The sequence below is a fragment of the Rana temporaria genome, chromosome 1, assembly GCF_905171775.1.
Source record: "Rana temporaria chromosome 1, aRanTem1.1, whole genome shotgun sequence".
Lineage (NCBI taxonomy): Eukaryota > Metazoa > Chordata > Amphibia > Anura > Ranidae > Rana > Rana temporaria.
In genome coordinates, this window is record NC_053489.1 from 518752549 (window position 1) to 518768360 (window position 15812).

The following is a 15812-nucleotide window of genomic DNA, read 5'->3' on the forward strand; positions in this document are numbered from 1 at the left end:
TTATCCTATTGCTTTCTCCTGGCCTAGGGCGCAGCAGGCTCCCAGTGGGGCGCCCGGGCGGGAGTAGATGACAGCAGTATACATAGGAATACTCGACAGGGCTATATGTGTAAATATCTCTCAGGTCTTGCGAGGGGATTCATGTTATGTTATATTTAATACTGTGGAAAGTGTCTGTCTACTTCAGGGTAGTCCGGCCCGCCCGATGTGGGGGGACCGGTGCCCGTTTTCTTTGATATCTGTCAAAAAATTTCTAATAAAACTTTTATTGAACCTAATAATAATAATAATAATAATAATAATAATAGACTGAGCTCATGTGGTCAGCCAAACAGGTGCAAATATATATAATAGCTCTGCCCCTGAAACACGTTAGGTGAACCCCATGTTCCGTGCATGTCCATGCACTGTGTTTTTAACTTTTTGTCAATTGCATTTTGTGGATTACCCCACCTGAGGAAGGCAGCATCCACCTAGTTCTGGGATACCATATATAACTTTCACACCATCATTTTATCTGACATCTGTTACTCCTGGAAGACACTGTGTTTTTTGTATATGTGTATAATGTGTATATATATATATATATATATATATATATATATATATATATATATATATATAAAGTTTTTTTTACACACATGACCACAGAGAGTTGGAAGTGGTATTGCTGGGAGAAGGAGTGGTGCCCTCTGGTGCTGGGAGAGTAGCAGTGCACTAGGACTTGGACCCCACAGCAGGCCCCCATCACTGACAAGAGTTGGAGCTGGAGATGTTGGAATCTGGAGAAATTAGTGTGTATAAGGCCGAAATGCCAAATTGGATGAGGATGATCTTCGGGGCCCTCAGAGAGCACTGCATTAAAAACAGACACAATTCTGTGATGGACATCATCACTGCATGGGCTCAGGTAAACTTCCAAAAATCATTGTCTGTGAATACAAATACAAAAAAAAAGACCAAGGACTATTAAGCAGTTAGAATCCTATATTAGGCAAGACTGGGAGAACATTTCTCCCCCAAATCTCCAGCAAGTGGTCTCCTCAGTTCCCAGGTGTTTGTTGTTAAAAGTAGAGAGGATGTAACACCATGGTAAACATGGCCATGTCCCAACCTCTTTTCAGACATGTCGCTGCCAATAAACACAAAATGACCTTATTTTGTTCTTAAAATGGTACATTTTCTCAGTTTAAACATTTGATATGTTTTCTATTTTCTATTGTGAATAAAATATGGGTTTATGAGATGTGTAAATCATTGCATTCTGTGTTTATGTAGATTTTACACAGCGCGTCAACTTTGTTGGGGTTGGGGGTTGTATTGAAAACATAACCCTACTCAAAAGTTGGCCTTATTAGGGATGCCAAATAACTTTAGTTACATAGTTAGTCAGTTTGAAAAAAAAAAACAAGTCCATCTAGTTCAACCAATAATAGAGAAAAAAAAATCATACAATCTTATATACACAATCCTATTACCCACAGTTAATTCAAAGGAAGCCGAAAAACCCCAGCAAACCATCATCCAATTTGCTACAGCAGGGGAAAATAATTCTTTCCTGATCCTCCGAGAGGCAATCAGATATTCCCTGGATAAACCTTACCTATAAATGTTAGTACCCAAGTTATATTATATACATTTAGGAAATAATACAGGCCTCTTTTTAAAGAAATCTACTGAGCTGTCCAGAACCACTTCTTGAGGAAGTCTATTCCACATTTTCACAGCTCTTACTGTACAGATACCTTTCCATATTTGGAGATTAATTTTTTCTTTTCTCCAGACATAAAGAATGTCCCTTGTCCTCTGTGATGACCTTAAATTGAATAACTCTATGGATTTGTACATGTTAATCATATCCCCCTTTAATCTCCCCCTTCAAGAGTGAATAAATTCAGTTCCTCTAATCTTCCTCATAGCTGAGCTCCTCCATGCCTCTTATCAGTTTGGTTGCCCTTCTCTGCACTTTCTCCAGTTCCCCGATATCTTACATATTCCAGATGATTTGGACAGGGGAAAAAATATATCTTTCTCGCTGGAGTCCATACTTCTCTTAATAATACTAGATGGATTTTGCTCGCTTTGGAAACTGCAGCTTGGCATCGCATGTTATTATTAAGCTCATAATCTACCAGAACCTTCTCCAACATTGATTTCCACAGTTGTACTACCCCTAGTATCTACGATGCATGCATAGTCTTAGCCCCCAAGTGTATAACTTTACATTTATCAACATTAAATCTCATTTGCTGCCTAGCTGCCCAACTAAACAGAGCAGGTTTTACTTACCTCCTCATAAAAAGAAATCAGAATTGTTTGGCAACTTCTGTCTTTTATGAATCCATGCTGTCTGTTGCTTAAAATATTTTTTTCCAGCAAGAATTTGTCTATGTGGTCTTTTATTAAACTCTATGTGCCGGATTCAGAGAGACTTACGACGGCGTATCAGTAGATACGCCGTCGTAAGTCCGAATGCGCGCCGTTGTATCTTTGCGCGCATTCTCAAAATGAGAAACGCCTCTTATGTGCATATTTACGCAGGCCGCTAGGGGCGTGTACGTGGATTTACGCGTCGAATATGTAAATGAGCAAGATACGCCGATTAACGAACGTACGTAGGCCCGTCGCAGTAATATACACCGTTTACGTAAGACATACGCCGGCGTAAAGATAAACCACCAAAAAGATGGCGCAGCCCATGCAAGGTATGGACGATGGAACAGCCGTCGTATTTTACGTTGTTTGCGTAAGCGTACGTGAATGGGGCTGGGCGTAGGTTACGTTCACGTCGAAAGCATTGAGCCGACGTCGTTACGTAGGGAGTATTTGCGACGTGATTCTGAGCATGCGCGGGCATGCGCCGTACGAACGGCCCTCATTTACATGGGGTCACGGTTAATTTAAATGTAGCCCGCCCACTACATGCCTACTTTGAATTAGGCGGGGTTACGCCAGCCAATTTACGCTACGCCGCCGCAACTTGTGAATACTGCACTTGCCTCTCTAAGTTGCGGCGGCGTAGCGTAAATAAGATATTCATACGCCCGCACAAACATGCGCCCAGGTACGTGAATCTGGCCCTATAAGTCTATAGTTACTTGGTTAAGGCTTTGATCCTTTTTTAAATATAGGCACTATATTGGCCCTACGCCAATCAAGTGGTACTATTCCAGTCGGTAAAGAGTCCCTAAAAACTAGAAACCATGGTTTTGAAATGACAAAGCTTAACTCTTTTAGGATCCGTGGGTCTCAATTTAAATAATGCCGGGTACAGTTCAGGAGGAAATATTATTCTGCAATATAATAACTCTGCTATTTATCTAAATGCTGAAACATGCACAAAAAGGGATGAATGAAGATATGATGGAGAACCTAAATAGGGAAATCATATTATAGTTCATTTTTAAGGGCACTGTGGGTAGCTCTTGTAATGCAAAATGTATTTCTATCAAGTTGGCCAGCTTACAAGACAATCCTTTTGCACAAGCCTAATATCGGACTAGTCCAAACATGATATAGGCACTTCTTCATAAAGAATTGAATGGGCCCACATATAATCAACAGAGCAACAAAAATCAGGCTTTAATTAAAGAATGACAAATAAAAAACACATTACAGTAGTATGTTCACTAAAAAAGCAGTATTGAACAACTTTGTAGATATAATCTTTTACCTTTGCCTTCCCGTGTCATGAAGGCTGTCACACAAGTCTTGGCCCAGGATAAACATTAGTTTGTTTTTTATCCACTCTTCCTGCAGCTTCACTGTAATTGCATACCAGAACATCATGGAAGCTTTTTTTTCCATATGCCCGTTTGATTTAAAGCAGAGTTTGACCCAAAAGCGGAACTTCCACTTTAAGCACTCCTCGCCCCCTTACATGCCACATTTGGCGTGTAATTTTTTGGGTGGGTACCTGGTTCTGACAGGTTCTTCCTGTCCCACTTCCTCCTTCTGTCGCTTGGCTGCCTAGGCGACTCCTCTTCTCCCCATAGGCAGCCCCTCCCTCTCTTCAATCTTCTGGGATACGTCAGATTGCCATAAGATTGCCTGGCCACTAGGAGAGCCGCAGTGCATCTTGTTCATGCACACCCGGCTGTGAAGCGGCAAGCTGTCACAGCTGGGTGCCCACATTTTCAATGACGAGAGGAGGGGGAGAGGAGCGAGGCTTCGGGCGGCCGAATTGATGGACTGTGCTACAGGTGAGTGTCTGCTTATTAAAAGTCAGCAGCTACACTTTTTGTAGCTGCTGACTTTTAATAAACTGAAAAACTAGTGGAACCCCACTTTAAGAACTTCAGTGCCAGGAGCATTATGAAATGATTTGTATGCTGCAATGCACCTATGTAATCAAGGGAGATCACAAACTGCTGAAAGCGGAAAAATATTCAGACCAGGACTGAGAACAACAAAGGCAATCATCCTTCTAGATCTGCATTCTGCAACTGGTTTTTAGTATCACATGAAATGGAAGAAAAGGCAGAGCTTATCTAAACTTATTCAGGGTATGGTTCTTGCACTTTGTGATCTCCACAAATATAAATTGTCAATTACGGCTCATGGCACTAAAGACTGAGTTCAGAAACTTTCCTAGTTACTCAGTACTTGTCTTCAGACAGTGCAGACATTTGACAACAAAAGCATTTACATTGTTCTGAGCCTATGATGAGCTCAGTAAAGGAAAAAGGTTGTGTAAGAGGTTATTTTGCAAGTTTGCATGGTATTTTGGGATAACATAAAATAGCCAATCTGTTCTAAAAGTATATCTGTCTTTAAGGCTGCATTCAACTTGAGCGGAGCACTTTTGGTCCCCTAAGAAGCATTGTTTGGGCATTTGTACAGGTCGGTTTTGATCGTTTTTGCAGGTGTCTGAGGCTTGAGCATTTTTTAAATGATTTTAGTCACTGGAAAGTTAGTTACTAGGTAAAAAAAAAAGCACATGATACACACGTTTTCAATTTTTTTTTCAGAGCTCCTATTAAAGTCTATTGGGTCCTGTCATCAGTCTGCTCAGCGGGGGATCAGCGGAGAGATCCCCGCTGAGCAGGCAGATGCACTTGATGGATTACGCTCTGTCTGAAAGGGGTCTTAGTTCTATGTCTACTTTACATAAGGACTGGGACAAAATCATCAGTAAACTTAGTATCAGGTTATGTCCACCTATAATTTCTTTAAATGTGAGTGTGACAGATCTGGGGTTTAAAATTCCAACACCCATAGTTCCTAATTGCTATATAGATCATTCTCTCTGAATTTGGGCAGATCTAGGTTTTGATTCAGATCACAGTCTGCAGTAGTGGCAGGCTATTCAAAAGCATGGTAGTTAGATGGTACGTCCGACTACTCTTCAAATTCATTGGGCGGCCACAGCTATCAATCAGTTATGTGTATGCTGCAAGCAGATCTGTATTTCAATTCCACTGACAAGATTGGAAGTTTTATACACTATTACCTGTGTGCAATAACAGATGTCGGGATAAAGTCTGCTGTCGGCCAAACACTTTCCCACAGACATCGCAGGGATAGAGCTGTTCGTTAAGTTTCCAGGCAGCTAACCCACTGCCTGCTTCCAGCCCAAGTGTCTCTGCATCTGTAACATTAAAGAAAGCACACTGAGTGATCTGTTTGTGTGAATATTTGGTATACATCCCAACACAGTCTGCAATGAATAAAACAGTACTTGATCTTGCTTCCAAAAATTAAACTTGGGCTTTGGATATGTAATGTGGAGAGGACCTTTCTGCATACCTTTAAGGCTAATCCAGGAAACTTGAAATTTGAACTGTCTCCCTCCCCCCCCGTTCCTTTTGGTAAAAAAAAACCTGTGTTTATTAGTAGTGTACACTGAAAGAAATGTACACTGTACTTAAAGCAGAACCCCACCAAACACAGTTTATTCTATTTTGGGAGAGTAAGGCTGTGGTCAGTCACCAATCAGATCTTAAAAGGTCTCTCAGTACACTGTGCACAGCTGTCAAAAACAAATCTTTAATGTTTTCATCAAACCTTGCATTGCCGCTAAGCATGTGTAATGTTTTGCATGTGTGTTTTAGTCCAGCTGTATAGTTCCAACATCTAAATACATGGCCGAAATACATATAAGTTTATTGTTGTATCTGCTACTGTTGAGATCTTAATCCCAACGATGGCATTGCACAGCCAGAAAACCACCATTCTACTTCCTGGTTCACCATTCTTCTATTTGAATAGAGCTGGTGACATGGACTTCTTGCCCCACCAGCAGGCAGGAGACAAAGAGGTGACCCAGGCAGCGCAATACTAAACCAGAAAATAAGCATGCCACTTGCCTGCATGCACTTGTGCATAAATCACTGGATTTCGCATGCAAAAAAACACATTATGGGGAAGAACTATAGTACAACAATAGTATAAATGTATTTTATCTGTGCATTTGGTGGTTTGCATGGAGAATAACACAAACCTTTAAAAACAAAACCATTACCACCAGGTGACACATTGAGCTTTTTAAACAGGAGCAATCAGAATCTGGATAAGCTGTGCATGGCAGCCAATCAGCTTCTATCTTTCATTATCACAGCTAAACCGAACAAGCTGAAGATAGAACCTGGTTGCTTGCTGTGCACAACTGCTCAAATTCTGTCAGCTCCAGTTATGATACATTACTCTCATTGTGTTCTTCCTTTCCCAAGGCATTTTTTTTTTGGCACCTGCAGTATTGAAAATCCTGTCTTTTAGGCTCCATTCACACTTGTATGACTTGTCATGCGACTTTGGATACAAAGTCCCATAACAAGTCACAGCCCATGCATTTCAATGGAAGTCGTTCAAATCTATGCGACAAAGCTTCCTGCACTGCTTTGATGGGACTTTCATGCATCTTAATGTTATCAATGTGATAGTTGTTGCACCTATCCAAAGTTGAGATGGAAATTGCATGACTTTAGAGTCGCCCAAGTGTGAATGGAACCTTAGCTCCATTGTTCAGACACTGCATCGGTGCACGTGTGCCACTTGGCATTGTGGAAACAGCGTCTTAGAAGCACAATTTCTGACACTTGGAAGTGACATACTGCGGGAGGTTTCAGACCATACTGTAGCAATACAGTGAAAAAGGACAATCACTAACCGACACAAGGTGGTGACTAATCTTGTCTCCAAAGGCTAGTTTCAATTTTTGGGGGTAGTAATGAGTGTCTTCTTTAGCTTTGAATAACTACTTCTAGCACTGTGCAATTAATCAAGTGACGCTTCCCTACAAACTGAATGGAGGGCAAAGGAGAGGTGGAGACAGCTGATATTTCTCATTAAAGTGTGTGTGTGTGTGTGTGTGTCAAAATGGCAATTTACATGGGCCATGGTCTTACTAGAAACTGCCTTAGTACTTTTCTTATGATATGCTTTAACTTCTGTTCGTAATACAAATGAGCATAATAAGGGTGCCAGTTAGCTGATTTTAAGCAGATGCTTGCCAAAATGTCCTAAACAGTGGTTTATTATATGGACCTAAACCACTTTTTGGTACACTGTACAAAGTAAAAAAAAAAAATAGGAAAAAATTAGTTTGCATTAAATAATTCAGGTCCAAATTATCAATCTTTGCAGGGTCTATATAAAATATCTTGCAGGACAAAATAATGCTAAAATTTAGTATATCGGCTAAAGCATCTTCAAGATGTCTTAGCAAGGACTGAATGCCAAGTTCGATGTTTTTATTGAGGCCCGGCTGTCATAGGACACATAACTCATAAGATGATCCATGAGGTCTGGCCAACACATGCATGGGGCTTATGTCTGAGAGGCATACCACCTGGACGGTCATCAAAAGAAATGGTTTGTGGCTGAAAACAGATGTTCTTGGCTAGAGAAGCATACACTGATCATTTTATATGTGTAAACAGCTTACAGGGTAGACATCAAAGGCACAGTAAGCCATCTAGAGCAGCTCCCGTCACACTATTGTTCCAGTCAGACTGACATCAGCAGACATCAACAGACCAGAAATAGCCACCAAAGACTCTAAAAACTCTCTTCCAGTTTATGCTGACCATGCATGGGCTGGTCACCTAGGCAGTCAAATGCTTATTAAGCTGGCCTTTGCTAAATTGAAATCTGGCTGATTCAGCAGGGACCAGCCAAAATGTTGATCTATGTTTGGTCGCTCCCACTTGACAGAAGTCAATTTAATGATTGACTTGTGTTGAATGGGCTTCTGGAAAGATTTTTCTCGATCATTAGTTGCAGATACTGATCAGTGTAGCAGAGTTCCATTATGTCTCAGTAGGGAGGATTTTGCTATCCACCTTGATTCTCCGCTGAATATCCATCTATGGCCAGCTATACAATAGATTTCTGTTTTAGAAAACAGTCTTTTCAATGTTCAGGCCAAACAGAGGTTGTCTACTTCCAGCAGGCTTATTTTTGTACATATGCTGGGGGGTTTGACTGAAAATCACCAATAAAAATGTGTTGCTTTTAGGGAACCAAAGCAATTTTTACAATACTGTAAAAAAGTGGGCATTAGTGAAATGATCTAGCGGTTTAGGTCCAGCCTTGTGGACTATCCTACAGATAAAGGCAAAACAAATTTGAATACCTGACCAGCACACCTGTGAGCTTGTTGGCCATCCATTTCCAAACCATGGGCATTAACAAAGAGCTTTCCTTCTTTACAGTTTTACCAGTCTTTAATCCCTTCTGGACAGGCTTTTCACAAGATTGTAGAGAGTATCTGTAGAAATGTGTGCCAATTTTTTAAAACTAACAAACGTCATTCTGCTCTGTGTATTGGTTTTACACAGAGCAGCCCCAATCCTCTTCTTCTCGGGGCCGCCGCTGGTGCTCCTGGCTGCTCCCCCTTGACCAGGGCCCCTGAATAGAAAGCCACTTGCTAAAGGGGCACTGCTGCATGCTCGTTTCCGAGCCCTTTAGAAATGTAGGGCCAGATCCTCAAAAGAGATACGCAGACTTAACTGCTGTTCAGTCTGTGTCTAACTTTGGAAACGATCCTCAAAAGGCTTTTTCCAAAGTTAGGCAGAAGATCAGGCATGTGTAATTGAATTACACTGCCGAATCTTAGGATGCAGTACCGCATCCGCCGCTGGGGGCATTTCGAGTCGAAATGCCGTTGCTAGTATGCAAATTAGCACTTAAGGCGATCCACAAAGCTTTCCAGCTTCGTTTTTTCGCCGTAAGTGTTATTTTGCAAGTGTAAAACTAGGGCTGATGTTACAAAGTGTAAACTAGTCACACCATGTAAAAGCCCATTCCAGCGACGGCATTTGGTATGCATTCCCGAGGGAGAACTCCACGGCAATTTGTAAAGACAAAACCGGCATGGGTTCCCCCCCAGGAGCATACCAGGCCCTTAGGTCTGGTATGGGTTGTAAGGGGACCCCCCTACGCCGAAAAATCGACGTAGGGGGTCCCCCTACAATCCATACCAGACCAGTATCCAAAGCACGCTACCCGGCCGGTCAGGAATGGGAGTGGGGACGAGCGAGCGCCCCCCCCCTCCTGAGCCGTGCCAGGCCGCATGCCCTCAACATGGGGGGGTTGGGTGCTCTGGGGCAGGGGGGCGCACTACGGGCCCCCCCACCTCAGAGCACCCTGTCCCCATGTTGATGAGGACAGGGCCCCTTCCCGACAACCCTTGCCATTGGTTGTCGGGGTCTGCGGGCGGGGGCTTATCGGAATCTGGGAGTCCCCTCAAATAAGGGGGCCCCCAGATACCGGCCCCCCACCCTAAGTGAATGGATATGGGGTACATCGTACCCCTATCCATTCACCTGTAGGCAAAAAGTTAGTTAGTAAACACACAACACAAGGCCTTTTAAAATAATTTATTATTCTGCTCCGGATGCCCCCCGTCTTCTTTATTAGCTCTATTAGCAGGGGGGGCTTCTTCTTCCACTCTCCGGGGGTCTTCCGCTCTCCGGGGGTCTTCTCCGCTCTCCGGGGGGGCTTCTCCGGACTCCGGGGGGCTTCTTCCATCTTCTCCCCTCTTCCGCTGTTGACTCGGCGAACCCCGGTTCTTCTGCAGCTCTCCGGTGCCTTCTTCTTCAGCGCTACTTGCACCCACCACGTGGGTACCTGCCGGAGCATGATGGGACGGTGATGCCTATATAAATGGGATGCAAGGCGCGCTTCCATCATTACAGCGACAACAGGCGACGAGGCAACATCGGAAGAGGGGAGAAGAACAGAAGACCCTGACGTCACAGAAGACCGCGCCGGCTGCCTGTTTGAAATCGAGCTAACACACAAAGATAGCAGGCAGCCAGCGCTGAAGAAGAAGGCACCGGACATCTGCAGAAGAACCGGGGTTCGCCGAGTCAACAGCGGAAGAGGGGAGAAGATGGAAGAAGCCCCCCGGAGTCCGGAGAAGCCCCCCCCCGGAGAGCGGAAGACCCCCGGAGAGTGGAAGAAGACCCCCGGAGAGTGGAAGACCCCCGGAGAGCGGAAGAAGAAGCCCCCCCTGCTAATAGAGCTAATAAAGAAGACAGGGGGGGCATCCGGAGCAGAATAATAAATTATTTTAAAAAGCCTTGTGTTGTGTGTTTACTAACTAACTTTTTGCCTACAGGTGAATGGATAGGGGTACGATGTACCCCATATCCATTCACTTAGGGTGGGGGGCCGGTATCTGGGGGCCCCCTTATTTGAGGGGACTCCCAGATTCCGATAAGCCCCCGCCCGCAGACCCCGACAACCAATGGCAAGGGTTGTCGGGAAGAGGTCCTGTCCTCATCAACATGGGGACAGGGTGCTCTGAGGTGGGGGGGCCCGAAGTGCGCCCCCCTGCCCCAGAGCACCCAACCCCCCCATGTTGAGGGCATGCGGCCTGGCACGGCTCAGGAGGGGGGGGGCGCTCGCTCGTCCCCACTCCCTTCCTGACCGGCCGGGTAGCGTGCTTTGGATACGGGTCTGGTATGGATTGTAGGGGGACCCCCTACGTCGATTTTTCGGCGTAGGGGGGTCTCCTTACAACCCATACCAGACCTAAGGGCCTGGTATGCTCCTGGGGGGTGAACCCATGCCGGTTTTTTCTTTGAAAATTGGCATGGAGTTCTCCCTCAGGAATGCATGCCGAGCGACGCTGTCATTTTTTTTTTTTTTTTCCCGACGCAACTTTTTTAAGCCGTCGCGATCCTCAAAACTCGGCGTAACGTAAATTTGCGCATGCGCAGTACGGCCGGCGCGGGAGCGCGCCTCATTTAAATGGGACTCGCCCCATTTGAATAGGAACGCCTTGCGCCGGCGGAATTTTAGTTACACAGCCTGAAATTTCTAGATAAGTGCTTTGTGGATCGGGCACTTAGGTAGAAACTTTAAGGCAGTGTAACTTAAATGGGATTTTTTAAGTTACGCCAGGTTTTTGTGGATCTGGCCCGTAGAGCCTTGACTCTGACCCGTTTCTCTCTCTGCTCACTCCCGCCGCTGTATCTCAGTCAATGAGGAGAGAGAGAGACCCGAAACAGCCGAGGCTTTCGTGTACTTTGCTGGATAGGCATCACTTACTCAGGTAAGTATTGAGAGGGGAGCAGCACACAGAAGTTAAAAAACCTTCATTCTTTACAACCCCTTTAATTATGTTTAACATGTGGCAAAGGTTTTCTTGTTCACATCTTATTGTGCGGAAGTAACAGGTATTTTTTAAACCTCTAAAACACAAATAGCCATTTAACTAAGAGGATTAGCTGCTACATGCAGCATCTGGTCAACATCTGCTGCTACAGCATTATTTTTAACAAACCATGTAATTTGTAAGATATTACATGCTTTGTATATTAGATACACACACAAAATTTAACATATAGGGGAAAATCCAGTATAGACATTTATTGTGCTTACATACATGCATATGTTTTATGTTACATGTTATACAGTCTATCATGTTTGTGACATTTATCAGGTGAGCCAAAGCTTAAAGGCTTATTTTACATCAAATTTTACAAGATAAAAAAAAGCATTACCAACTATAATGATAAATTAATAAATGCTCACAAAATCTGAAAATTCCTGCTGCTAAAGTGAGGAGAGTATAATGCCTACTGGCACAAACTGATTCTAAAAAAGGACTAATTTCCCAATTATATGAGATCTTGATTGCTCAGGTACATGCGCGCACCCATATCCCAGCTAAACTGAAAAGATGGGAGGAAGCTCTGACATCCCTCCTTCTGGTGCCTTTATCATAAGGTGACCAGATTTTTTAAATGAAATCCGGGGACATATTTTATTTTTTTACTAGTAATGGCGGCAATCAGCAACTCTATGCCCGTCGCCGCCCGACTCACAGCCTGTCAAGTCTCACTTGAGCCAAGGCAGAAGAACAGAAGCGGAGCTGAATGTGCATGCACCCGAAACTGAAGAAATATTCCCTCCGCTCCGACCAGCACATGATCATCAGAAAGAGGCACAGATAATGGAAAAAAATACACCCCCCCCCCAAACTAGTAGAAGCGGCGGAGTGGAGGTGTGTAATTCAGAATTTATTTTTTATTCTGCACTGAATGTCTTTGAAATTGCCCCAGCCCCTGTTCAAATCCAATCCGAGGACAAAACCGGGGACAGACTTGGTCTGAGGACAGTGTCCTCAATCCGGGGACTGTCCCCTGAAACCGGGGATGTCTGGTCACCCTACTTTATCACCACAAATACTCAACTTTTTATTCTCCACAGAGTTTACCATATACGCCTCTCAAACTGCATAGATGGAAACCTAGAGACACAGATCTGTTTCCTAGATGTGCAAGAGGGCCAGCAGACTTTTTTCATATTAAAGTAGGTGCCTGAAACTCTGCATATACTAGCAAGATATTCTCTTACATCCCCTATTTATCAGGTTAACTTACCACTAGAACCTAAAATATGTTTTCCTAACATGTTTGATGACTCCCTTGTGCCTACTGAGGCGATGGCCTTATTACTAGACTGCTTTACATAGCAAAGAAATTGTTGCACAAAAATGAATGTCCCCTGGCCTAGCCCACCTATGGAAAAATCAAGTTAAAGTGGAGGTTCCACCAAAAAACAAATATTTCACCAAAAATCTAAAAAAAAAAAAAATGTACTCACCCTAAATAGTTGTTGCTATGCGGAAGTGCCAAATCTGCCTCTTCATCGTCCTCGGTGGATTCTCTTTCTCCTCCTACACTGGGCGTCTTCTTGTGAATGGGGCGCGCTGCATTCTGGGAACTGTGTGTGTCCCAGAAAGCAGCCTGCCCATTCACAAAGCGCCGCGCTGCTCGCGCATGCACAGTAGGAAACGGGCAGTGAAGCCGTACGGCTTCACTGCCTGTTTCCCTTACTGTGGATGGCGGCGCTTGGAGCTGCCAGGATCGAGGATCGGCCTCGGCGGGGGCTGACATCGCTGGCTGCTAGGACATGTAAGTGTCCTTATTAAAAGTCAGCAGCTCCAATGTTGGTAGCTGCTGACTTTTAATTTTCTTTTTTTTTTAATGGAAACTCCGCTTTAACATCTCTTAAGAAAAAAAATAATATATCAGCGTAGAAATTGTATTAGAAAATTACAGAACCACTGGTTAGCTACCCGGAGGAGCTCCATTTCTTTTAAGATCAGACAAGTTATTCTCCCTATGAGTGTAGAGTTAGTACCATACAATCAAAGTCTCAATATCAATATATTGTAACACCGAGATTGCAGTATTTCTATGTATTATAGATATGGTCTTACTCATTGATTGCGGTTCTGTTTGTTGTTTATTAAGCACAGTTTGTGCTATTGTATGTTAACCACTTTAAGACCGGGCCTATTTTTCAAACTTGTTGGTTCCAGGTTAAAATTATTATTTTTTTTGCTAGAAAATTACTTCGAACCCCTAAACATTATATATATATGTTTTCTAACACCCTAGAAAATAAAATGGAGGTCATTGCAATACATTTTGTCACAGCAAATTTGCGCAGCCGTCTTATAAGCGCACTTTTTTGAGAAAAAACACACTTTTTTTAATAAAAAAATAAGACAGCAGTAAAGTTAGCCCAATTTTGTTTTATATTGTGAAAGATGATGTTACGCCGAGTAAATTGATACCCAACATGTCATGCTTCAAAACTGCGCCTTAAAAGGGTCAACAACATTTGGTAAGGTGCCATCCTCTCTTTGAGCACAGTTTGGGTGATCTTTTCACAGTCGGTGAAGGTGGACATTAGTTACAGTGGATTTGAAGGCTATTGATCGAGCACATAGCACTTGTTTGAAGGACTTTTCAACCAGTCACTTTTTTTTGTGGTATTTACCACAATCTGAACTGCACTTTGATTTTGTTTATTTATTGATCAAGTCTGTTTGGTGTGGTTTTTGGTTATTTTTCACATCACTTGATTATATCAACGTTTGAATTTGTTTTAATTGTGTTATGCACATTTATGTTAATTGTATTGGCATCATTCACTTATTACTACTGCCCACTACCCTCCTTTCACTTAAGACTACTTAAATATGAGATCTGGGGTCAAAAAGACATCAGATCTTATATTAACACTTAAATACAATTAAGGAAAAAAAAATGTTGTTTGGAAAAAAATTAAATAAATGTCTCATTAAGAGCTATGGACGGAAGTGACGTTTTGACGTCACTTCCGCCCTGCAGTGATAAGGAGCCGGGCGGGGGCCATCTTTCCATCACTCAGCTCCATAACTAACACGGAAGAAGACCCGATCGCCTCTGCCGCTGCCGGTGGCTCAGGTAAACAGCCAAGGGCACTTGAGTGCGGCGGCCGCAGATAAAAGTGATCGTGCGGCGAATCCGCTGCAGAGACCACTTTTATCTGAAAGCTATCTGCTGCCATAACAACGACAGCCCTCTTTAAAGTGCCGCTGTATTTTGACGGTGGGAAATTCGCAAGTGGTTAAAAACAAAAACTTAATAAAAAAAAAAAAAATAGGACAGTATAGTATAAATTCTGTGGTTGCTGTGGCTTACTGCACTTCAGTCTGCATTTACTATTTTTTATTTACTACTTATAATTAAAGCAGCTAAAACATTTTCTATGGGCTTTTGAAAGATGTTCAAGGGAAAGAGGGAGTTTAAAACCTCTGTCGCGTTTTTATTGCTGTCCATGTCCCCACCATAAGATATTGCCTCACTTCCTGTGTAGTTGAATTCTGCCACCAAGACAGGGCATAAGGGAAAATCATCCAAATGACAGAAATAACACACACAAAAAAAAATGACGGTCTTCAAATCTTCCCCTAATCTACTGGAAAAAAAATATTTTTTTTTTTGCCTTTCAGTGCCCCAGTTGAAGAAGTTTTCTATTACTTCCTGCCTCAGTCACCACCTGTCACAATGACAGGAAGAAAAAAAAAACAGATGTTCTAACCCTTCTTTAAAGACTTAAAGAGGACCTTCAGTCAACTTTCCATCTATTAAATCTTCTTTTTTTCTGGCAGTAAATACCCTATACAGCCCACTTCCTGTTTCTTGTCTGGTAAAAAGCCTAGGCTTATGACATCATGCACAGCTCTGTCTCTCACTCTCCTGAGAGTTTGCCAAAAAGGGAGGGGGGATGAATCATAAGAGGGCCAAGGAGAGCCGCAGAGCTGGAGGTGTGCCTCTGTGTAAATCCAGGAAGTGAACAGGCAGCAGCTTCAGCTGCCCACAGTGAAGATGGATGCAGCCAGACTTAGTGGAGGGAGATTTCTGCAGCATATTTGTCAAGTACAGAATCACAGTATATATAAAATAATATGCAAAGTGGTTGGAGGGAAGCTTCAGAATGGCAAAGATGTTTTTATTACAAATTATGTGAGCAGACTAGATCCTCTTTAAAAGGGTGAAATTTTATTTTAGTAATGAAACCCC

At 43.0% G+C, this 15812-nt stretch overlaps 1 protein-coding gene across 2 annotated transcripts in view; it reads right to left on the bottom strand.

Annotated features, from left to right (window-relative positions):
- Positions 1-15812, bottom strand: part of ZNF827 (zinc finger protein 827) — a 314048-nt gene that overhangs the window by 53577 nt on the left and 244659 nt on the right. Inside the window, exon 9 of one of the 2 annotated variants that reach the window (XM_040331692.1) lies at positions 5453-5590. The exons of the other annotated variant lie outside the window; for it this stretch is intronic. Coding sequence (XP_040187626.1) covers positions 5453-5590 — 138 coding nt within the window. The remainder of the gene's footprint in view (positions 1-5452; positions 5591-15812) is intronic. 2 annotated transcript variants of the gene reach the window in all.